General features: G+C 44.3%; 1 protein-coding gene across 1 annotated transcript in view; it reads right to left on the bottom strand.

The window, feature by feature from the left end:
- The window catches only part of fkbp16 (FKBP prolyl isomerase 16), a 39,019-nt gene extending 15,124 nt beyond the window's left edge, over positions 1–23,895 (bottom strand). Inside the window, exons 1-3 of the mRNA XM_076272605.1 lie at positions 23,490–23,895; positions 22,796–22,965; positions 22,138–22,226 (exon numbers count right to left, since the gene is read on the bottom strand). Coding sequence (XP_076128720.1) covers positions 22,138–22,226; positions 22,796–22,965; positions 23,490–23,895 — 665 coding nt within the window. The remainder of the gene's footprint in view (positions 1–22,137; positions 22,227–22,795; positions 22,966–23,489) is intronic.
- Between the last annotated feature and the right edge of the window lie 463 nt (positions 23,896–24,358).

Here is a 24,358-nt window from a genome sequence, read left to right as displayed (position 1 = left end):
CACATGAAATGGTTTTTACTGCAGGTACGTTAATCTTATAATATCAATAAGGACCTAGGTAATGTTACTGTTAGCGTTGGTTGAGTGATGGAGGCCAATTTGATTGATTGCATTTGTAGAAAACTATAAATGCCGTTATACCAAGAAAATTGATAGCAGCACTGTAATTGTATCTTTCGACTGTCATTTGTTGCACGTGCTACAAAAATCATTCTGTGCAATGGAAGATTTACCAACGTTACACCGGTCTGATACAGTTTTGCCTATACATGCGTGAGACTGAGACGCCTGTTTATTTTGTTTTAAGTGCGTGCAGCTTCACCTTCATTTCATTATGGCTCCTTTAGCAACACACCTTAAGCTACTGTGTAGTGGGTCCCATTTAGAAGTGGCTACTTCATTCGCGCTTTCCTTGACTCATGGAGCTGCGTGAATTTTATTACAACTTTTCGCCACGATATGGCAGTTTAAGTCCGCTTGAGCCGGACTTACGCAAAGGCGTAAGCCATTGGTTTCCAAAGGAGATTTTATTTGTGTCGCCAGCATAGCCTATTGACAATTTATGTTGTAAATAGGCCTACCTTATAAGCCTACCTGTAGCTTAGGGAAGCTAACAGCTTTCTATTAGGATCTATTAGAAACTAGGCTTTCAGCTAAGATCTGTGCGACTTTGGCCAATCGTGTAACGTGGAGACGCACAAGACCGCCTCTATTTAAAAACAATTACTTCTGCATTCATGAGCGATAGCTTAATCTACACTGTGGTGATTTTTTGTGTCTAACCTATAACATCAAATAAATCAATTGTCACCAGTTGTTGTATGGTATGCACGTCCAAAGTGGGATATTTGCACGCACAGCACTATTAAAGCGCATTCGAGATCCAAAATGTTAGTAGAGGCGAAGCTCCACCTGTAAGATATATGACAGAATCCTACACGTGAGATAACTTCGTTTTTAAGACAATTGATTAGTTAGTGTGCGGTAGATTACACGATTTGAGCTATAACTTAGCACATAACCTCCTCCCGACCAGGTTTGGTTGACAGCATAAGATACCATGGTGATATAGCGACACTAAAACAGATCCACTTTCGTGTCACAGCATAGCCTGGCTTTGAGCGCAACATACCTCGCTAACCCACTAATCGAGATTCGTAGTACACCCTACAGGTGTAAGTGACCTTTCATCAATCCAGTTGCAATGGATGAACTGTGATGAACTGCCCTTCTTGTGATTGTTTAGAGATTTTAAAGGTTTTATAACAATGCTACATCTTCTTTGGCTATTCTACAATCTATTCACCTTTTCAGCACCAGTAGGCTACTTTCTGTGCAGCCACACACACACACTCAGGCATGCCAAACAAGCATACACAAAAGTTTCAAGAGTGGTGGATGGAGTAAAATATGGAGACAAATTGAAGTGTGATTTATTTTCGCGGAACGGATGTACAGGACTGAGCGGCGGTCATATTTTGTACCGCTATGCGGTACATCTAGTTTGTTTATTAATTGCTGAATGTCTAGCATTTGTCATGTGAAACATAAAACATGACTCAATCAATATGGACCAGGGTCTCAATCTGTAAACTCAATCTGTGACCTGTGAGAGCTGGAATGCTGGAGGAGTTCTTGGAGGCACAGCCTGAACCACAGCAGGAACAGCCAGTGGGTGTCCTGGGTGACACTGCAGCCAGGATGTTACCTAATTGAGGGAGTTCAGTGTTTATAAGTTCACGGAGCGTGGTGAACCACTGGAAGGAAGCATTTTGTCATATTTATCATCCAGGGTGGTTAATAATGCACATTAATGCTAAACTGGACAGGCTGATGGGATCTTTTTATTTTTTTTATTTATCCAGCATATGACTCATAAATAGACCATGTTGAGTGTTGACTACTGCAGAGACAGACGCTCAGCATATTGGGGGAAGTGGGTGGGTGGGAGGGGTGGGGGGGATCTGGAGTGAATGGGTTGGCAGGTTTAGTACCGGCCCCCTCCAATCGGGATGAGGCTTGTGCTTGAGCAGTTGCCAGGGTGATGAGACGGAGGAAGCCGTGGGAGAATTTAAAGTGCCAGAGCGGAGGGTGCTTCAGGTAACGGCCTGCTCCTGTCTGGTCACCCACAACATGGGTTCTGGGAACATTCACTGAACACTTAGAACATAGAACATCCCATACATGTCTGTTAGATGGATGTCATTGATGCACCTTTTCCCATGTAATTATCTTCAATTATGCAGACAAAAAAAACCTCTGTATTATTTGGATTGTGTTTTGTTTTTTCATTGAACAATATGTGCTTTGTTGAACAGCCTTTCAGTTGATTGGCCATTGATGGAGGGCATCTGACCCCAGACCCGATTAAGGCGTCACAACTGGCAAGGATAAGTTTGGGTTTTGGGTTTTGAGGGGGGGTGGTGTGTAGGAGGTCAGGAGTAGTTGAGAAATCAGCCCTGCTTATATTAGCATTTGCTTTGTGTGATTCATAAACCCTGTGTCTATTCCTCCCAAATGTTCTTTGGCACCTAATTGGATGGGATCTTTCAACTCTCTCATGCGCTGCAAAGCAAAGCTCTCTCGGTCCCTGGCGCTGTTAGTTACGTAACGACTACCAAAATGGTTGCGCATTCAGCCGTGGTAGAAAAAAAAATCAATCCCCACACGCTGTCTCCTTGGGGACAGATGCTTCTGTGACTGGACCCGTTTGGCACACGAAGACACGACTTGTCCCCAAACTTCCCCTCTCGGTGTCTCGGTATGTTGTCTCCCTGCAAGTGGCCTTGTCTGTCCACGTGAAAGCACAGAGACAGATGATGTGGTTGAGAAGAGAAATAAAGAAAAGGACAAAAAAACGAGTCTGGTCTTTGACGTAATAGCCTCCTACTTTGTCATGTCTAAATAATGGAATAGACCTTAACGTGCCTCATGCTGGTTGCCATGGAAATAGCCCTTGGCAGACCACACTGACAATAAAAAAAAACGTTGTGATCCAAGAGAATTTATGCTCCCACTACCTGTTATGCGGTGCACATGTGTTGTGGGCTATGTGTGTGTGTGTGTGTGTGTTTGTGTTTGTGTGTTGGTGGGGGATAAGTGCACAGCAGTGCCCTGTTTGAAAACACTTCCCAAAAGATCAACGGCACCAGCCACTAGATGACCATCTATTTTTGTTGTTTTGATTCCCCATCAAGATCTGCGTGGGTGCCGTGCAACAGTGTGACCAGACAAAGGAGCTTAAGTTTAATCCTGCGTTCAGTGCCAGGCCACAGCTGCCTCCATCCCCAGTGGGTCATTTAGAGTGGTCCGGGAAGCCAGGGCAGGGGTTGGAGAAGGAGGAGTAGGAGGAGGGGTGTTATTGGTCTTTTACGGGGCATTTGCCTCTCCCAGTGTTTACTGTAAGTTGTTGTGTGGGGTTTTATTTCCTTGCTCTGCAAATGTAACAGGCAGACAAGGGGGTAGGGGGAGTAGCAGCAGGGATCAAGGCCAGGATCTGAGTTCTGCCTCAGGGTGGGCTCCTCAGAAGTCCTCCTATAATCTGGAGCAGGCCTCCTCAGCCCTTTAAAATGAACCCAATCTCAGGCCCCAGGCACCGCACACTGCTTACACTAGCTTTTTATAGGCTGCTGTTGCTGGTGCTGCTTCTGCTGCTACCGCTGTGTGTGTGTGTGTGTGTGTTTTGTGAATGTGTGTGTCTATGTCCTGTGTGTGATAGTGTCCTGTGTGCTTCTGTGTGTTTCTGTGTGTCTATGTGCTTTGTGTGTGTGTGTGAGTGTGTGTGTGTGTATTCATGTGTGTATTCATGTGTTCATCTTTAAGTACTACCTGGTCTACAGATGAGAGAGCTGATTATTCTAACTGATATGTGATGTGTTTTTTTTTGGACCACATGCCCCGCACACACATTCACCTCCGGTCAAATTGGTTCCTCGCACTTCCTGTGACCCCAGCGACCTTGGCGGACGTCTGATGTATTAGAGAGAGAGAGAGAGAGAGAGAGAGAGACTGCCGAGGTGCCGCAGATACGTCCTTATCCCCACTGTGTTCTCTCAGTCATGTCCTGTCCTCACCGCCAGCACTGACCCTGCACCGCTAGATACACTGTGTTTACGTCTCACTTGGGAAGGGACTGTCGGCTGAAAGGCCACAAGGGGTGTGTCCTCTGTAAACCACTCTGAAATATGAAACCCCTGACACACTCTTTATGTCCTCTTTGAATAAGGTCGTATCCAGAATTCTTATTTCTTGTTGAAGTTTGCTGAGAGCGTGAGAGTTCCAATTAATAGCTGTTTAGAAGCATTGAGAGAAACCTAGCTTTTGGGTAAATGTTTATTTATGTCTGCATTGGCAAGGCCATGGGTCAGGTAGAGGCATAACACTGTAATCTGCTGGGAAGGCCAACGAGCCATTTGGTTGTCAGTGCTAATTTCCTTACAGCTTTCTCCTTCACTGAATATTGCTTAATCGGTGCCCCATACCATACAGACTTTGACACAGGAGGCTATTGTGCATTGAAGAGAAGGCTGTGGGAATCTGCTATGAGGCAGTCAAGGTCAAGGAGTGATTGACCTCCCGCTGGTAATTTTGGCCTGCTGGATTATACGTTTGAAATGGCCAAGAGGATTCATGTACTGAGTATAGCGTACATGCAAATATATATCCCAGAGATAATCACAGGGATTCCACACGGCCAAACTGTCACCTCAACAGCATACAGTTTTAAAAATGAAATGGACAGTTAGCATGTCTTCAGTAAAGGAGACTTCAGCACCACTGATTCCCTGATAATGAAGTGTTGTCTGTGCTCAAACTGTCTGAGGTCACTTGGTTCTCTGCAGTGTTTAAACATGTGTTTAAAATTGGTTTTCACAGTAGCTACACAGTTCACTTGTTTAACCACAGTGTTTGTACTTTATCTTCATCTTGAGAGATGATCCATACATTAACGTCTTTTGTTTGATGAAGCATGCTTGGTTATGTCATGAAATAACAGAGAGCATTCAACAAGTGGGGCCATTTCCCCAAGAAAACATTCTAACATGATTCATTGTATTATTTCCAGTAGGCTACATTGTTAATGGAAAGTTGTCTCATAGCTTTGTTCTAAAATTGCCGTCATTTTCAGTTGATGATGAGAAAAACAAGGATTTTGTTTAGTGGAAGGCAAACAACGAGAGCAACAAAAAAAATAGACCACAGAACATTTCTGAAGGATAATAATAAGATGAATCACTACCTACTGCAAGGTTGCACTGTCTCCTTCACTGCTGTTTCTCACTACTTGACTCTGTCTGGGAAACAGAGCCATAAATATTCACCCTTCTGCATTAATGAAAGTCCAGGGGGTCCAGTTCTGACTGAACTATCTTTGCAAAGCGGCAAAATGAAAATGGGAAAATGTCAGACCTGATCAGACCTGATATTTATCGGAAATTAATTTCCTTTCTTTCAAAGTGACTTCTCTTGCTGCGGTCGCCACATGTCTTACGGAACACAGATAAGGACTAGGAGGAATATTATCATCAAAGAAATGTCACTCAGGGAATGGGATGAGTGGTCTCAGTGGTACACCTTCAAAAGATGACTGCTTGATGTAAAAAACCAATGTTGCTCTTTTAAAATGGCCACTCTTGCATGAGTTTTCTCCATCATTATTGCATAGAAAAACCTTCTACCTTTTTTATGTGTTCTTGGATGCAGCTTTCTATGTTTTATTTATCTCGATGTAATGGAGATATTTTCTCGATCAATATCCCCTAATGGAATGAGCGCGGAGGGGCTCGTCATGAGTCTCCGGTGCCTGTCTCGCTTGGGAGGTTCAGTCCCATGGTGGACTATAGGCATGGCTAATTAGGATGACCTGTCTGGGGTTGCCATGGCACAAAATCCACATCTGGGACGCTAATTATAGTGTCCTCGCTGGTGTGACACTTCACACTCTTCCCCCTTGGTAAGCAGCTGACTGGATCTGCCACTACTTCCTACTGGGCATGATCTGACTGGTCTGGCTCAGATTTGGCTCAGGTCTGGCAGATTTCTGTCACATCAGGACCAATAGTGGAGATCAATAGACATTCCAGAGTCAGATACTGTCTGAGCTGTGGCATGCTGTGAGAAGTGAATGGGCTTTGGAAGAGAGAGAGAGAGAGAGTGAGAGTGAGAGAGAGAGCGAGAGAGAGAGATCAATTAAGCACAGGCCATGTTGCAGGGGGATGGACTTGACTGTTTCACTAAAGTCAGGTTCACTGGGTCACTTCATTCAATGCAACTGGTTATTAAAAAGAGGACTAAGCACAACAAGTTTTAAAGGTTTATGGGCTTTACAGTCATTGGTCCATTATTACATCAATAAATGTATCAATTAGCATCTAGTAGGGGTGTAACGGTTCATGTATTCGTATTGAACCGAAACGGTACGGGCGTCACGGTTCGGTGCATGCATTTACACGGAGAATACACGGTATAAAAATACATAAAACTCGTGTGCGGATTAATTAATGTCATGCGCAATTACTGTTAAGCAGCGAGAGTTACGGGAGTTCTTTAGCGACACCTAACGCTAATCTGTAGCCTTGCTTTAGCTCTGAAGCTCTGATTGGCGCCTATGTTTTTTTTGTCAGGTCGTCGGTCGAGTCCGTCAGTCATTAGCAGCACTAAGGTTAGACCCACAAGAGTTAGAGGATCCGCTGGTCTCTTTAAGATCGCAAGTTTGAGAACTTCAGTTACAGTAACGTTAGTACAGGCGAAAGAGTGGTGGATAAGATGAAACTGTGTGTCGGCGTTGTTCAGCAGTTGTTGGGTATGTGAGTGGAAAAAATGCTACACATATTCGAAGCCATCACCCAGATGATGTAGGCTACCTTCCCCTGCGCTTCAGCAGCCTTTGGATACAAATAGGGCCAAAACCTATGGCTTACATTAAATGATTTCGTAATGACAGAAAGCTATGTAAGTCGCGTGGTAATTACCTTTATGTTGGGGTAACTTGTAACTTCTCACATGAGGTTCTGGTAGTGTTAAGTGCATAGACAGTAAAATAAAGTGACAACGCTAACCAGGCTAATAAACAAACCATGCTACGGTGAGTTAACGTCAAAGGGCAAAGTCACGTGACTTCTAGTTGTAGTCTGTTTATGAAATGAAAGGAGCCATTTCGTTTTTAAAAAAAAGGCAAAATAGTGTGATATTTTCACAGTTAGTAGGCTAGATTATTACTTTACACACAATAAAAAAAATATTGAGGCAAATTGTAGACCCTTCCATATACAACTAAACACAGATGTTGAAGGTCTTGCTTAAGTGGATTTTTAAAAATCATTTTTCTATGTAATTTGCACTTTCAGAAATAAGAGATGCTGTAGGCCTATTTTCAGTTTTATAGCTGATTGTCTTATTTTGTTTACAAGTTACAGATGGAGTCTGGGTACTTGTACTGTTTAGCCTACATCTTACACACTTCAGGCTGTTGCAGATGGCTCAGGGAAGAGACTGTATGACACTAGGTGGTACAGCCTGAGACATGTACAAAAAAAAATGCTTTCTGCATTTTTGTTTTGCTTTTCCCTCCATTGTACCGAACTCGTACCGAACCGTGATGTCCGAACCGAGGTATGAACCGAACCGTGACTTCTGTGTACCGTTACACCCCTAGCATCTAGTGATAATACAATGTGTTACTCAGCATTTTCCCATCAATATTACTTTATTGATGACCAGTGGCACTGATATATGTGATCTGTCTGGTCACTATTGATCTCCCAGTGCATTTAAAGGTAATGTGTGCATAGTTGCAGGCGTGGATGGAGAAGGAAACGGAAATGGAGATGAAAAGCCCCTTTGAAGGAGTAATCGGTGTGTGAGCACAGGTACGTCACTCCTTCCACACACACACACACACACACACACACACACACACACACACACACACACACACACAAAGGAGCTGAGACCCCTACAGATGGGGGCATGCAGAGAAGGCAGTGACGTAAGCATGACGCAGCTGTGTGAGTCAGAACCCCACGCCACTCGGAGACAGCAGGGGTGTGTGTCTGTGGGAAGCCTTGTGGGTGCCTCTGTGTGTGTGTGTGTGTGTTTGTGTGTGTGTGTTCATGGGGACATTACTTCTCTGCCACGAGTCTGCTGCCCCCCCCCCTCCCCCCTCAGTGGCAGATGCCCTGCCGCCAGCTTAAATTGGTTGCACCGCACTGCCACGCTGTTAAAGGGGGTTCAGAGAGTGACGCACTCCCTGCAGTCACAAGAGCGTGCACACACACACACACACAGGTGAGTCAGGACAGCAGTGGAGCATCATCCATCTCATCAACTGTGTGCCTCTCTCTCTCTCTCTCTCTCTCTCTCTCCATCCCTACTCTGCGGTTTGCTCATTGTCACAAATGGAGCAGAACAGACAGAGAGAGTGGGTGTGTTTACATGTTGCTCGGCAACTATGCCTGTGTTATCACAAGTGCGTCTGCCTGAGGTCTGATTATGGCAGGCGAGCCCCTGGGCTGCAGGACATTTTCGATATCCTCGTTGAATGAATGAATTTGAATGAATGTATGAATTTGACTCATGCCTCTTGCTTCTCCGTGATCACGTGAATTAGGCTTATGTGCAGGCAGAATAAGAGCCTTCACTAAAACACTCTCTGACTGAGTTATATGGAGAGCAACAGCTAGTATTGAGACCAGCTAAGAAAACACAGATCCCAGGACAACAGGCACGGCCTCTCATATTGCAGGAATAAGGCACCTTTGCTCTGTTTAAACTGTCAATTTCAGGGCTTATAACAGACTTCTACACCCATGCTTACTTGCAGCATGTGTGGTCCGGTAGTTAGGTCACCTTGAACTCATGCAGTGGAGAAGTCATGCAATATGTGGTCTTTTCATTTAATGGACATTTCAGAAGCCTCCCTAAATGCACAACGGTTAAATCCATGGCCTCATTTCACTGACCCCAACAGGAGTATTTGGCAATACACTGTAAATGTTTAAGACATGTTCTTTATTATTTGTTTTATCTCTGTATTTTACCACCAGACACTGGGGGCGGTGAGCCTTGAGTTGTGTAAGAGTGGCGAGTTTTTACCTCTCTGTGAATGAATAAATAGTTGATAAGTCACATGGAGAGAGCAAGTGTGTGTGTGTGTGTGTGTGTGTGTGTGTGTGTGTGTGTGTGTGTGTGCGCAGAAGCATGAGCTACATGGGAGTAAGTTTGAGCTGCACATTAAACTACTACAAATGGAGGAAAGGACAGTATATTATAGTGTGGAACTGTATGCATGTATTGTATCTGTTAGTGGAGGACAAAACCATTGTTATGGTGAAGCACTTATAAATATGCTGTATAAATACAATTGCTTACTGTACTTACTAATAACCTTAAACCAATTTCCCGTACAAGCCTACAAGTTCTAGACTAGAAACACATCAACGAACGACCCATGTCACTTCTTGGCAGTAGAGTGGACATAGACACAGCAGAGTGAAGCAGGAAAAAGATGGGAGCAGGTGGGTGGAGAGAGAGAGAGAGAGAGAAATAGAGAGATAGTGTGTACGCAAGAGGTGCCACGCATGCGTGTGTTGATACACGTTCCCTTTCTAGGGCAGGTAGGTCACGCTGTGGACTGCAAGTCTACCACATGTCCAAACTATACGCAAAGCATGGTAGGCCCTGCACACACAAATACACACAATGACAACAGAAAAAAAACTAAACTCTCCATTTGGGTGGTGGTTGTTCTGCTTTGGTCATTCATGCACAAACACTCTCTTTCATCTGAGCTTGAGTTACACACTGTTTTGACAGAAGGTATGAGTGTGTTAGGTTCCTCCAGATCTCTGCATGTTTTTGCAGAGTGACATTGGCCATGGATGTATGCAGAGCTTGTTTAGATCGACTCTGTGTGAGAGGAGTTGGCACAACTTTATTCCTGGACCGCATCCAGGGGCAAATAAGCTCTGTGCAACCTGGAGCCTAAACAATGAAAAGCCAGCTAAGTTACATAAACATGTGCTTTATTGACTGACAAAGAAAATGAAGGAGTTCACGGAAACACTATGATTTCTTTTATAGGTGCTGTTATAAAATAATATCTTCCTCCTACGTGTCATCTTGGTTGAGGAGCTGGAATTTAACTACAGGCAAAATGAACTGCTTATTGGTGAGACCACCATGGTCACCATCTTGTGTTGTTTTGTGTTGTCATTATTATCTTACATATCTTGTGTTGTTTTGTGTTGTCATTATTATCTTACATATCTTGTGTTGTTTTGTGTTGTCATTATTATCTTACATATCTTGTGTTGTTTTCAACACTCTTAAAACAAATGTGTTGAAAACAACACAACTTTCTAACACATCTCTGTGTCCAGATAGGGACAACACAGTTTGTGTTGTTTCCTTTTTCTATTTGTTACACAACATGTTCTGAAAATAACAAAACTTGCATTGTTTTTTTTAACACATCTCTGTGTCCAGATAGGGACAACACATTTGTTTAAACAGTGCAGTATTTGTTTTTAAAGACTGAATTTCATTATTCATATTTTCAAACAATAATCTGCAACATTTCTGTGCATGGGACGTTGCAATATGGAGTCAAAATAGGGTCTTTAATATTGAGAGCTTGTGAAAAGATGTTCACATGTGTAATAAAGTTTTGCAGCTGTGCAAAAGGAGTTCTGCATGTGCAAAGACATTTCGTACCTAATGTAGAAATATATTTTAGTACATGTGTGAAAAAAAGATGTACCTGTAGAAATATTATGTCTCAATATTAAAGACCCTATTTTGACTCCATATTGCAAAGCTTGAAGCAGAAGTACGTTGTGGGCAGTGTCATGTTACATGGGTCGACTGCTGATGCTTTAGATAAGATGAGCCTTGGCTGTAAATGCTTTGTTTTAACAGCAGGGGAAGCATCAGGCACTGGGTTGTGATAATGGTGTGTGTAAAGAGAGAGAGAGGGCACCAGGAATTTCATCAGAGCTTCAGACCTTTCCAACTTAGTCACAATTGCAGATCTTAACTAACCAACTGCCTAACATAACACAAATGCAAATATATGATTATTGTTAGAGGTTACAAGACCTTTTATTTTCCTATCAGTTGTCCCTGCCCTGCTTGATATTAAAGGTTGTGGGCAGCCTGTTTTGTATGGTGACATTGCATTATGGGATGAAATGAATCACCAGCATGGTGGCATAGCTGACGCCTGTACACATTTCTCATTATCAGTTCCTTGATCTTTGTGTGTGAGTGTGTTTGAATGAGTGTGTGTTATGCATGCCTTTGTTAAAATATTGTGTGTATGTGTGTGTCTCTCTCTGTGTGTGTGTGTGTGTGTGTGTGTGTGTGTGTGTGTGTGTGTGTGTGTGCACCTTCACATACATTTTTCTGGTGTGTGTATGTGAGTGTTTAAGAGCATGTGCGTGTGTCTATATCTGCTTTTCTGCGGTTCAGTGATTCAGACTGTCGGTAACATTATGAGGAGCGTCCAAGGCTCACACTAATTCCTAAATGGAATGTCATTGAGTCAGACGGATTCTGATTGTCTTCCATACCTCGCACATGGCAGATACTACACGCCTCTGTTGTTATCATGCTGCCGTGATATTTCCTCTGACATTTCAAGTTATTCAGACCTGCCCGTCATCGCTGGTCAGTCTCTGATTAGTCAAACTTCACATCCCCCCCCCATTTCCTCTCCTCCACCCACTAGGATATCAATATTGAAATCAACACTGATGGACGAACGTGTGTGTGTGTGGGGGGGGTGTATAGAGGAAGTGACATCAACCTACACAGCCTCCTCTGACCCGTGCTGAGTTCCCTCAGGCTGACCAAATGGCGAGTGGTTGGTTTTGTGGACTCGTGAGGGTGGAATGCTTTCAGGGTTATTTCCCGTCAGCCCTTACGGTTGACCTTTCTGGCATGTCGTCAGCACAGCTGAGTCACTTCTCCGCACTCACTCCTCGTTGCCTCACCGACCTTTTCTCTCTTCTCTCTCTTTTTTCCTTCTTTACCCTCTCTCTTTCTCACCCTCTCTCTTTCTCACCCTCTCTCTTTCTCACCCTCTCTCTTTCTCACCCTCTCTCTCTCTCAGGAATTGGGATATATTCAAATCTTTTCTGTGTTTTCTGCATTCAAATAGGAAATCGTTCCTGCAAATAAGAAAACAATTTTCTAGAAGGGGGTGGATTAGGGTAAAATTCAACTAAGATTGTTATTGATAGCAATATTGGGTTTGTTGAGACTTGCTTACTTTGTTACAATTACACCCTAAAGTTATGAACCCACATCTGTTCACTCCAACTTGTTGGATTAGGAAAGTGCCCATCTCTGATCCACACAACACAGACGATGGACACGAGCACAGACTTGCCTTTTTCTTTGACAAGTTTTCATGAATGCACATGAAGCATGCAAATGAATTGAAACCCTCCCCTCTGTCATTGTCTATCTCTCTCTCTCCCACTCTCTCTATCCCTCTCTTCCACCGTGGTGGCCTGCCTGTGCGTACGTGTTTTGAGCTTACATGCGTCACAGGAAAGACTCATGCAACTCCCGTGCTCACTTGGACGGACTCGAACACAAACAGATGGCAACCACAGGCCAACTCTCACCTTTTCAAACACTCCTGTCAAAACAGTCCCCCACTGTCCTCAACCTACTCGACCAATCCCCACATATTTCTTCAGCTTTAGTTGAAAGGGGTTAATTTTGAAATGGATGCCTTCCAAGATTAAAAAAATTGTCTCGTTACTGTGTGTCTCAGTTGTAAAAAAGAGAGCTTTCTCCCTTGCTCTGTTGCTGGTGGGAAAATCTGAAAAGATAGCTGCAACAGTTTGGGCAAATCCGTCAACAACTTCCCCCAGATGGCAACTGTCAGTGTTACAGTAAACCACCTGGGAAGCAGCCGGGTCTGGGCCATATTCAGGCCAGAACAGAACCGGGTTCATTGTTACAGTCAGCAGTGGCCTGGGAGTTGATGGTTCTAGCTCCGGTACATGACAGGGCCGTAGTCACCATAGACATTGAGGGGGACGTGTCCCCCCCAATATTCAAATATGACCAAAATGTCCCCCCCAATATACGTACATAGAAAAAGAAAGAAAGAATAAAGCGCTATACTAGGCCTACAGGAAACCAACACGCATCAGAAATGTAATCAAACGTAACTAACGCACAAATTAGTGACCTATGGTTCCAGAGTACCCTACATCCCTGAGTGGTTTGTCCTGGTGATTTTCCGTTTTTCGTTAGTGGCGTGCGCTATCAAAAGCTTCCATTTACTGCACCCTACTGCGGTGAGGTAGGGCTGTCAACAATATCGCAAAAGCTACCGGTACAATTTTCACAAAACTTATTGGAAAGGTGTAGCACAGGCTAAGGAAATCCCATACATGTTTGGAGCCGATCAGACTGAAAGGGAACATGTTCCATATTGTAGCCTATTCTTGTAATGATAGCGAAAGTGAAACGTTTTATTTTAAATGATGAATTTGTGCAATCCTGTGTCATTTATTTCACGTCTTTCAACATAAATAATGCATTCATATGCTAGTAGTAATGCCAGAAATTACCGTTTATAGGCCTCTTAGAAATTATTGTTGCATCTTGCATATTATTTAGATGCGCACTCAATCGCGCATCCATGCAGGTAAAACGTGATCAAATGTGGCGACAGCACACAAGTTGGAAAAAACGTTTACAATGTGATGATAGCCTACAGTTAATGTGAATCGCGGACAATAACCAAAGAAAGGAATTTGGACCTCCATTCACCAATTAAAGGCTGTAGTAGGCCTAGTGTTTCTACATGTTGGCACAAAACGTAATTTCTGTCAGAAGCCAGTCTATAATGCATACAGGGGTAACATGAAGTGAGTCAGACAGAAGAGGGGCCTGTCTTAGTAGCCTATTCCTGAATCCTGTCCCTTTCAAACTGTTAAAATTGTGTGATTAGCCGCCAGCATAATAAAATCTAAATTAAAAGACAAAATCTTATTAGGCCAAACCTATGAGTCTTAGCCTTAGTTTAATCTTCAGGTGTAAGTAATAAGTCAAAGAACCACATTCTGTGTAATATAGAGGTTATCATAAGATACTCTAGTTTGTAATTTCTTTTAAAGTATACATTTTGAACACAAATGGAGTCACGGGTCCAGGGATGGATTACTGAATGGGCTTACTGGGCCCAAGAGCTCAGGGGGCCCTGAAGCCCAAGCCTCTGTGTGAAGTTGCTTCTTCTCCACCCTTCTCTTTTCACAAAACTCACCAGAAGTCATCTGGTGGGTCATTTTTTTAAAAATAAAAAAATCTTCCGTGGGAGAATGCCTCAGGACCCCTCTATCTGAAGGGGGGGCGGGGGGCATCTGTGCCCAGGGTTTCATAATCCATCCATCCCATGCCTATGTCCATCAAAAGTTTGGAATACCCTAATTGACTGACCTAACTAACGACTTGTTTGTGATTTTTAATAATATTTTTGCATGGTAGGAAATGTATTGAAATTCTGTTTGGGGGTCCCTCAGACCCCACCACAGATTTGGTCCCCCCCAATGTTGACATCATGACTACGGCCTTGGTACATGATAATGTTACTTTTCAACCTCAACATGTTAATAATGCAGTGTAAGTACCAAAAGTACCAGTGGTCATGGATCTCATCAATCGTTCACTGACTCAGCTTTCTCCATGGCTGGGAGCAGGACATTGCTACAAAATAGGATTTCTTAGGAACAAAACTAATTGTACAGATTGTGGGAACAAAGTTTCTTCACAAGAATACTTTTCTGTACATTCAAACAGATAAACTACAAACATACATGGGAGTGTTATTGCATTAATATGTGTACACACTGAAAACTGTAATGTTTGTGTGTGTGTGTGTGTGTTTGTGTGTTTTTGTGTATGTGTGTATTTATGAGTGTGTGTGTGTGTGTGTGTGTGTGTGTGTGTGTGCATTTGTGTGTGTGATTAAGCCTGTATGAGTGTGTGATCTGTCATGCCCTCGGACACATCACTTCACTTCACACACATTCACTCCTCTTGGCACACACCCAAACCAAATCGCCCACAGCAACCGTCTCACTGCTTCAAAAAACGCTGACACTGACTCAAGGTGTAGTGCTCCCCGGGCTCAACCTGGGGGTGTGTGCCAGTGTCAACTCTCGCTCAGAGTAAACAAACAGAACAGACATGACTGGCAATGATGACAGCACAGACACACTGTTGAATTCTCCAAATTCATTTCCACACAGATTCATATATGTGTCATGAAAAACACTGTCAGCTCGTCGTAACATTGTGGCTTTTTTTACAGTCAACATGCTAATCAATCACATCAGTCAGAAAGCATTGTGTTCATGTGACAGGAGAACCTGGGCCAAGTGCTGGGTTGGGTAATAGTTGTTTTGTTAGCTATAAGAGTTATCGCTGACACATACAGGCCTAGGACTACTGGGAATATATTTTAATAACAAGTCCATAGACTTTCTAGCCTGGGTTTTCCCATGCTGCCTTACGCGCGTGATTTTATTCCCACTGATAGGCAGCTTGGATTCCATGGACTTCGTTTTGACCTCAACAAAGGAACCAATCACAGAACTGGGGGGGGACAGCAAGACGATGACGACACACCGAAGTTTAAAGCAACACCAAAGAACTTTCCCTCTGTCGCACGCACGCTATGTTTATCCAGCACCGGCTTTGCAAATAACAATGTCCACAGTAAAGGTAGAATATGTTGCATGATTTATGAAAGTACGATGTATTGCGACATCAAACGCAAGTCAAATTTATAGTTTCTTATGTCTCATTCCATCGAACTACAGATCCGCTACCCGATCTGGCAAACTTACATAGCGCGGTTATAGCCGATAGAGGGCTGCGAAGCGAATGCAGAAGAGCCGTTCACCATGTTACAAGTTGATGAACCACTGAAACAATTTTGGAAACATTATTTTAAGGTCCAAAAAACTCTTTGGTGTTGCTTTAAGCAGAGTAGCTGGCGCTCTGGTTGGCCATGAGAGCTGGCTGGACTGTGCAGCCCATATGGCGGCGGCTCTCAGAGGCCCATTCCTAATTCATTGTTTGTTTCCAGTTAACTTAAGACTCACAGGGGGAAACTGTGCTGTAATGAGATAGGCCTCCTCGCAAGTAAAACAATGAGGGGGGTAATAAGTAAGTGGTTGTCACCCTACCCTACCATACCCTACTGCCCTTTGCCCTCTATCTTTTTTTGTGAAATAAAAAAAAACAGCAGTGACCCCACCCTTTACGATACTTTGTTGTCTGTCCGGCTCTGACCACCTGACACGAGTGACTGCTGCTCAGAGGTCAGAGTGAGGCCAAATATCCTTTTATTGCTCATTTCCTCACCACTCTTTCAGCTTCTCAATAATGACAAGCACCTGTGTTAATGATGTGTTCAGTGCCTCTGGTCATAATTCAATTACTCTAGCTTTGGCAGTGGGACACAGGTTCCATGGCTTCAATGGTAGTTTCATTTAGTTTGATTTCTGCCCTGATTATGTTGTCTATTTCCTGCCACTAACTCCAACACGATTTGCATTTATTTTGTTGCTATTGTTATTAGCGGTTTGAGGTAATCTCATGAGAATAGTTCATTACATTAAAGGCCACGTCTCTACATCAAAGTAGATGCATGCTCTAGTTTTTTTGCCATGCTTCATTGCACTTGTTATCTCTGCCAAAGAAAATGAGTTCCTGCCTACTCTGGTCCATTCTGGTAATGACTGCTGTTCATTCGAACTTTAGCTACAGGAAACAGAAACATAACCACACACACACACACACACACACACACACACAGACACACACACACATGCACGCACGCGTACGCACACACACGTACACATACAGGTACACACACACACGTACACACACACACACACACATACACACATACACACACACACACAAACACACACACAAACATAAAAGTTCTGCCTCAATCCCTCTCTCTCTCACACACACTCACACACACTCACTCACCCATACATGGGCAACACTTCATTCTCTGTCACTTGCTCATCTGCAGGTCACCCATACATCCTCTGTTGCTCTTCCTGGGAGGTGAAGAATAAGAACTCCCATGCAGATAAAGCCTTAGGTCTCGGAGGAGGGGGTGGGTGCACGGAGAGATAGAGAGACAAAGGTGGGTGGAGACACATAAAAAGAAAAGAGACACTTCTGGCTCATTTGTGGGATAGCTGGTGCGATACGCACAGACGATACACACAGATTCCCCAGCACTGCTGTAATGGAGAAGTTAAATACCAAATACATTACAGTACGCGTCTGCATCTGTGGGTCTGAAGGGGCGCAGAGAGGGACCAGGAATGTTAGCTACTCTTACTGTAAACCCATCTATGCTGAAAGCAAACAATGACACATCATGTCGCTATCCGCGCTCCAGCCAGCCCTACAGGAAAGTGGAATCACAATCCATCTCTCCCTGGCCCACTTCAAGCAACACATTATCACATGTTCACAAAGCATAAATGCTCTTGTTAAATGTTTATGGTTGGTGTACGTTAAGTAATGCTACACATTACATTATGTTTTGCGCTAAGGATCCTAGTCATCAACATTGTTTTTTCATGTAAACATGTTAAAGCCATTAGCCTCAGCTGTCACAAGCATGGAGTAATATTAATTGCTGAAGTGAACACTTCATTCATTTACGTTATGCATCACTCATAACTGTAGCCTATGTATTCATTATGTTAAGGGAACCATTGTGTGAAATGTCTCCAGGTATTTCACCACATCAACAAAAGTGAAAACATAGATGAGTGCTTTGAACCAAGTCTTTGCCCTGGCTTTTCCTGCCTCCTATTTTTGACCATGCTTATTGCCTGCATGGCACCAAGCACCCCCAGCCCCCCCCCCCCCCCCCCCCCTTCTCCACTGGATACCTTGTATTTGTTGCCAGCCATTCTGATGAGCTCATATTGACCAAACTCCATGGTTGTCTCATTACCCCTCTTCAGTCACTGTCTTCCAGGTTCTCTCTGCCGCATGTGGGGCTTAATGGTGTTTACTTTGGACCTGCAAGTAGCAATATCCCTCATACCTCACTCTCTCTTTCTCTCCCCCTCTCTCTCTCTCTCTCTTTTCCTCTCTGTTGGTCTTGGACTTGAGTGGTTGTCCGCAGATGCTGTCGATTAATGGTCACTAGGTGTTGACTGAGGGGCTCCAGCTGATGCGGTTGGTTCTCGGAAATGCTCAAGCTGCGCCACAACGTGTTTGGACTGCCCCTGCTGCCTCCCGAGGCTTCCAGAGACAAAGTCACCGCTCGTGTTGCGTCACGCTATGCTGGTTCTGCTCTGTTCTGACTCATCTGACAGGCTGACGCAAAAGTGCATTATAGCTGCGCGGTGCATCCAAAGCAGCACCCTGCCAATTCTGTCTCTGGTGTTCAATGGCAGAGAATTATGAGCTTTCAGGGTATTTAATATCCAGGCCCATTGTGAGCTGCAGGCCTTGGCGTCCTAGTGCAGTTGTCTCCAGCTAATGAGACTCTCCTGACATGTCTATTAGGTGCATGGCCTGGGTGAGCTGGCCTGCCACCCACTCACTGGCATCCAGTAGGCCTCAGTCTGGAGGCAACAGAGCACTCAAACAAGAAGCTGTGAAGGGCTCTCGAGGGAGACGGCACAGGCTGAGGTCTGCTGCCAACCGGCAGAGCTCAATCAATGCATGCAGCATTCACTGAGGACAGATTAGATGAGCTTTTCGAATCAATCTACCTCTGCCTGGCTCTCTCCATTTTGTATCTCTGTCTGTCTGCCTTTGTCCCTCTTACTTTAATACTGCCACTCACTCTCCTTCCACACTCAAAACTAACTATTTCTCTCTCTCTCTCTCTTTCTCTAGCCTCCTCTCACTCCCCTGTCTGCTAGTTGATTATTAAGATAATACAGTTTTTCACAATTGCCAACACACTTAACTCCATTCTCTGAACCAAATTCTCAGTTGCCTGAATATACTTCTTGAATCGATCCCCCTTTTGGCAAAACCTTAAACAGTTTTCACATACAACACGATTTGCAGATCTCACAGACTCATTTTGCAAAACTCTAAACACATTCTCATGCAATAAGACACATTTTCATTGTGATGCACTTGTCATACATAATGGTAACCACAAGCGACAAAAGGTAAATACAAACAGAGCACAGAACTACTCAAAATTGATCACACTTGTTTCAAATGATGACACAACCAATATAGGCTAGTTCCGAGTGTAAACAGGTTGTTGAATAGTGCAGGTTCATATCAACAATGGACAGAAACCATCAGTGAGGCATTCAGAGTGCATTCTAGGCTGTAGACTGCAATGTACTTATTATTTACAGTAGGCCTACTGAAATGCCTGTCTCAATCCTCAATTTCCTACAGTTAATGTTGAATTTACAAAAATTATAAAATCTTTTTGCTTTGTTTTGTTTTTAGATGCAAAATGCATTTACTGTATTGTAAACAATGGAAATCTCCAGCTATATGAGCTTCCCTGAACACTGTGTTTTACATTTTTTGATGTATAATGACTGCTCAGTACTGTTTTCATTGGATTCTTTGATGCCTTCCCATTGTCTAAATGCCAAAATGAGGACTATTACGTTTTTCCAAATAAATTAAAGCTGTAGCCTTAACTGCTTTTTCCAACAATGTTCGTCACGGGAAAACAGGTGACATGAAATCCTTGAAATTTGGAGACTTAATAGGCCTTTTGATTGCCTGCTAGTGGCAAACTCTGTCTGTCTGCACTCTTCATGCATTCATTGAATGACATGAGGTGACCCTTACCATTTCATTGAAGACACAAACCTTCCCAGGAACAAAAAAAGAGCCGGTTACCACTATTTTAAAAAAATTGTTTCTGTTCTGCAACATAAAAAAATCATAACGTTTCTGGTTTTGTTTTTGTTCCTAGCAAAATGGCAAAAGTTTCTGGTCCATGAACCGGTTCAAACCCTTGATTTTAGGTATTAATTATTTAGCCTAGGTGTGTGTGTATGTGTGTGGATGCGTGTGTGTGTGTGTGTGTGTGAGTGTGAGGGGGGGGGGCATCGGTAAATGTCCTGTGTTAATTTAATTGTACTGAATATCGATGACTATCCTTAGTGCTTTCAGCTTTTAAGTGTATCAATGTATATATAACATGAGAGAAAGAGAAGAGTGTGTCAAAGTGGCTTTGCTGTCCCCCTTTTAGAGCTGGCCAGGTGCCAGTGGGATCTACCTTTGGGGAGAAGCTAAATTTGACTCTGGCACACACAGCTCTAATAATCAACAGCATAAAAACAACAATTAACTCTGCTTCTATCTGCCTCTCTCAACACAGCCTACTCCCACGAGAAGGGACTTAGAGCAGGACCAGAGAAGGAGCAATGGGCTAGTACGTCCCAGCGCTGTCTGTCTGTCTCTCTCTCTCTCTCTCTCTCTCTCTCTCTCTCTATCTCTCTCTCTCTATCTCTTTCTCACTCTCTCCCTGTTGTTTGCTCTCCCACTCTCCCTCTTACACGTATATTTAAAATAAAGAAAAACAAAAATATATATACAGTATATAGGCACACACACACACACACACATGCACATAACACGCACACACATACACACATACAGTATACACAGATGCAAACAGACATGCATGTACACCGCACTGCATCAAGAAAACACTAGCTCCACTCTGGGGTCCAATCCCCGACTCCAGAGTCACTGCACAAACAAGTCCTTGAACAACAGGAGACTTTGTGTACTGGAACCATAACACGCCACTCTCTCTCTCACACACACACACACACACACACACACACACACACACACACACACACACACACACACACATATGCACACATGCACACACACATTCATACACTCATACGCACAAACGCGGTAGAACACCCACCCTGGCCTTGACATGACAGTAGAAAAACAGACAAGTTCAGCTAAGGCATAACACAAACCCTCCCCCTGTCTCCTCCTCAGTTCATCACAGGTCAAAAAACTACATTTCCCATTTAACTTATTCCACAACTGTAGCCTTAGAGACTGATATTATCTCCCAAATCAAGCTGCTGAAAAAAGGCGATTTGTGGTCAGCTTTCCCAGACAGAGCATCAGTGTGTTTTGATGGATGCATGTTGTAAACCACCTGTGAACTGACTCCAGCTGCTGACGCTTAGATATAGCCTGATAAAGCAATCTTCACCATGGCCAATCTGTTGTGCAAGTTCAAACCTGATATTCTCTCAGATGCTGGCTTTGAAAGGGCATTACTGATGCACTGAATTACTTTCTTTTTTTGACACAAAATAGTCAGTTTATTATGTGTTGTGAAAGTAAAAGAACAAATGTAACATTTAATGCTACAGATGCAACACAACAGAATGAATAGTTATCAGCTGTGGAATATGCACCGTTGAAACACTGATATTCCACAGGCATGCAGCCTCACAGCATACTGTCCATTGACAACATGCAGTCTCGAATTCCGCTGAACAAACACTGGACGCGTAAAAACAGCAGGGTTAAAAAAATCACACACTCTAATGGCACCCTGATTGACGACCAACAATGCGTGTCACCTCCCCTCGGCCTGCAATACTCCTTTAACGGTGAGTGAGTTGTAGGAGGTGGAGTGGGGGAAGACCGCAGGAACGAAACCGCCCTATTGGCTGTAATTAAAGGGCCGCCCGTCGTCCACGGTTTCTGAGGTCTTGGGCCTCTGGACGACCCTGAATGGGGCTTGTGGGGGTGGACTGGAGGGGTGCTGGTCTGGGGGGTGGGGTGGGGTGAGGGTAGACCATCTGCTCCTCTATGCGGTTCATTAGCCATGATCCTGGGTACAGGCAGTGTGCCCTGACATCAACAGGTACAAAAGGACCTTGTCCACCCCAGTGTGGAGATAGATGTCACATTACTTTTTAAAATCTGCCATTAGCAACACCTTCCTCTCTATCCCCCATCATCAAGCTCAAGTAGGGGGGACACTGAATATTTAATGTGGCTATTTTCTGCTGAATAACTGTTGATGACAGTTGTTTGATTGTTGTTGTGTTTTGGAAATGAGTTGGCTGTTTTGTTTCACTCTCTTACCTTCCTAAAAGACCGTAGGTGTACTGAGAGTCTGCCAGCAGTAATGCGATCTCTTCCTTCCTCATTGATATTGCACACTCTTCCAGCGCCTGAAACAAAGTAAGGCACGATAGTCCAAAATGTCCCACTGATTTTCAATGAGCAAGTATGTAGTTTATGTTGACAAAATGAAATATATTTCCAGGCTTACATCATTTTGGAGTAAAGTACCAAAGCTAGGGCTTACCACACTCCTGTGTATTATTCATGTACTAGCCTATACATTTCCCTGCACAACCTGCAACATTATATCTTGTATGTGCCCCCTTGGACACACACACACAAAACAACACTTCCACTGTCCTTTGAACTGATATGGTCATAGCAGGGCACCTGTAAACCTAAAGTCAGCAACATCATTCAATTGACTTGCTTGACAGCATAAAAATAAAATGGAATCATGCCATCCTATTATGCATTGCTACTCTGTCCTGGGACACGTTTGTGTGTCACTTGTGGTTGTGTTACACTGTGCTCTCCCCATCCCCAACGGACGATCTGATCTAGTGAGCAGGTGTATGCTGATCACGCGCAGGTACACCAGCCCCCAACATGCCCTACCTTCCCCTTCCCTGCCCTGTCTCAGGTGCTGCTGTGGTTGCCCCCAGTAACTCCTCACCTGGTTGACGTCCCCTTCTCCAATGACAAACACCAGCTTGGAGTCCTTCTCCACCACCATGCGGTCCTCCAGGACGCCCTGCATTCGGAGGGTGACCTCCTGGCCCCAGGCTGGGCCCTGAGCCTCGGCGGCACCAGGCTCCTGGATTTTCTTCCTCAGCAGTCGGTCATCTGTGAATGGCAAACAGGCAAGAGGGGAAGCATTGGGTGGAGAAGGGGAGGAAGGGGAGGAGGAAGGAGGGGGTTAATCTACTTGTTGTTGAGGAACAGACCCTTGGGTTTCTCTGGGAAGAGAAGCCTTCTTAGCAGTGGGGACAGAAGACAGTTGCTCTCTCTCTCTCTCTCTCTCTCTCTCTCTCTCTCTCTCTCTCTCTCGTGTCAGCTTACCTAAAATGCACACAGCCAATCTGGTTAGCGTCTCGACGTGGGACAGATTGTTTACATGCTATGTTGTTTTACCCTGGTTTGGATATCTTTGTTTAGGTTTTCTTCATGACTTGTCACTCTAACCTCTCAACCTCATTTATTCTGTAATGTATTATGTATTAGCAAAAAAATTAGATTGAATGCACTGCATTTGCTGTAAATAAACTGTAGGCATTGTATATTTTTTGACAAAGGGATGCCTTAACCAACTCTTACATGAAAAAGCAATTCACTTTATTTCAGTGAAGTAACTCACATCATTTGCCTACCTGTAATGTTGATCCAATCTTGGGCCATGAACAGCTCCTCAAAGCTGGATGAGGTCCATTCCTCTGTCTCGTAGTCGGGAAACAGATTCTCCACTGAGCTGTCCCTCTTCTCCTCGGGCTCTGTCTCCGAGGGGTCCCGAAACCGGACGGTCTTCAAGAAGCTGGACGTCTTCCTCATCTTCCGCTGCTCCTCTGTGGGCAACTCCTCGCCATCGGAGGCAGGGCACACAGCGCCCCCGTTGGCCTCCTCCATGCCACCACCACCATCTTGTCTGTCGTCCGCTCTCTCCAGGGCCTGCTCTTCCTTTTCTCTCTCGTCTTCCTCCTTTTCCTCCTCTGCCTCATCAGTGCCTGCCTTGCTGTGGCTCTCTGCCTCCCCCTTTCCCACCTGCTGTCCTGCATCCATCTCCATCCCCACCTCCTCCTCCTCCCCGTCCTCCTCCTCTTCACCCTCCTCGTCCTCCTCCTCGTCCTCCTCCTCCTCCTCCTCCTCCTCCTCCTCCTCGTCCTCCTCCTCCCCTAGGTCTGCGTTTCCCTCTTCAGCGGGAATCTCCTCCAATCCTGTGCCCAGGGAGGGCTCTGTCGGTGTCGGTTTCTTCGAGGAGTCCACTCTCTTGGCCTCTGTTACCCCTTCCGGTTCAGGTTCCATCTCATGACACGGAGCAGAGGACTCCATCTATGGAGTCTCCCTGTAGCGTGCTGGCAGAGCTATGCTGCTCTCCACAGCTGACCAACTGACGCGAAGTGACTGCGCGGTGAACCAGCTGACCTGATCAACTAGCGTCGTGAAGACCCTGCCTCCAACAGCAACAGCCTGTAGTAACTCCTAAACCCCTTCATCCACATGGACTCTCACAGAGCTGAACTTC

The sequence above is a fragment of the Alosa pseudoharengus genome, unplaced genomic scaffold (genome assembly GCF_046254945.1).
Source record: "Alosa pseudoharengus isolate Yale_2024_CS ecotype anadromous, Long Island Sound unplaced genomic scaffold, YU_APseudo_1.1 YU_APseudo_1.1_scf_10, whole genome shotgun sequence".
Classification (NCBI taxonomy): Eukaryota; Metazoa; Chordata; class Actinopteri; order Clupeiformes; family Clupeidae; genus Alosa; species Alosa pseudoharengus.
This window is presented reverse-complemented; position numbering and strand designations above follow the sequence as displayed.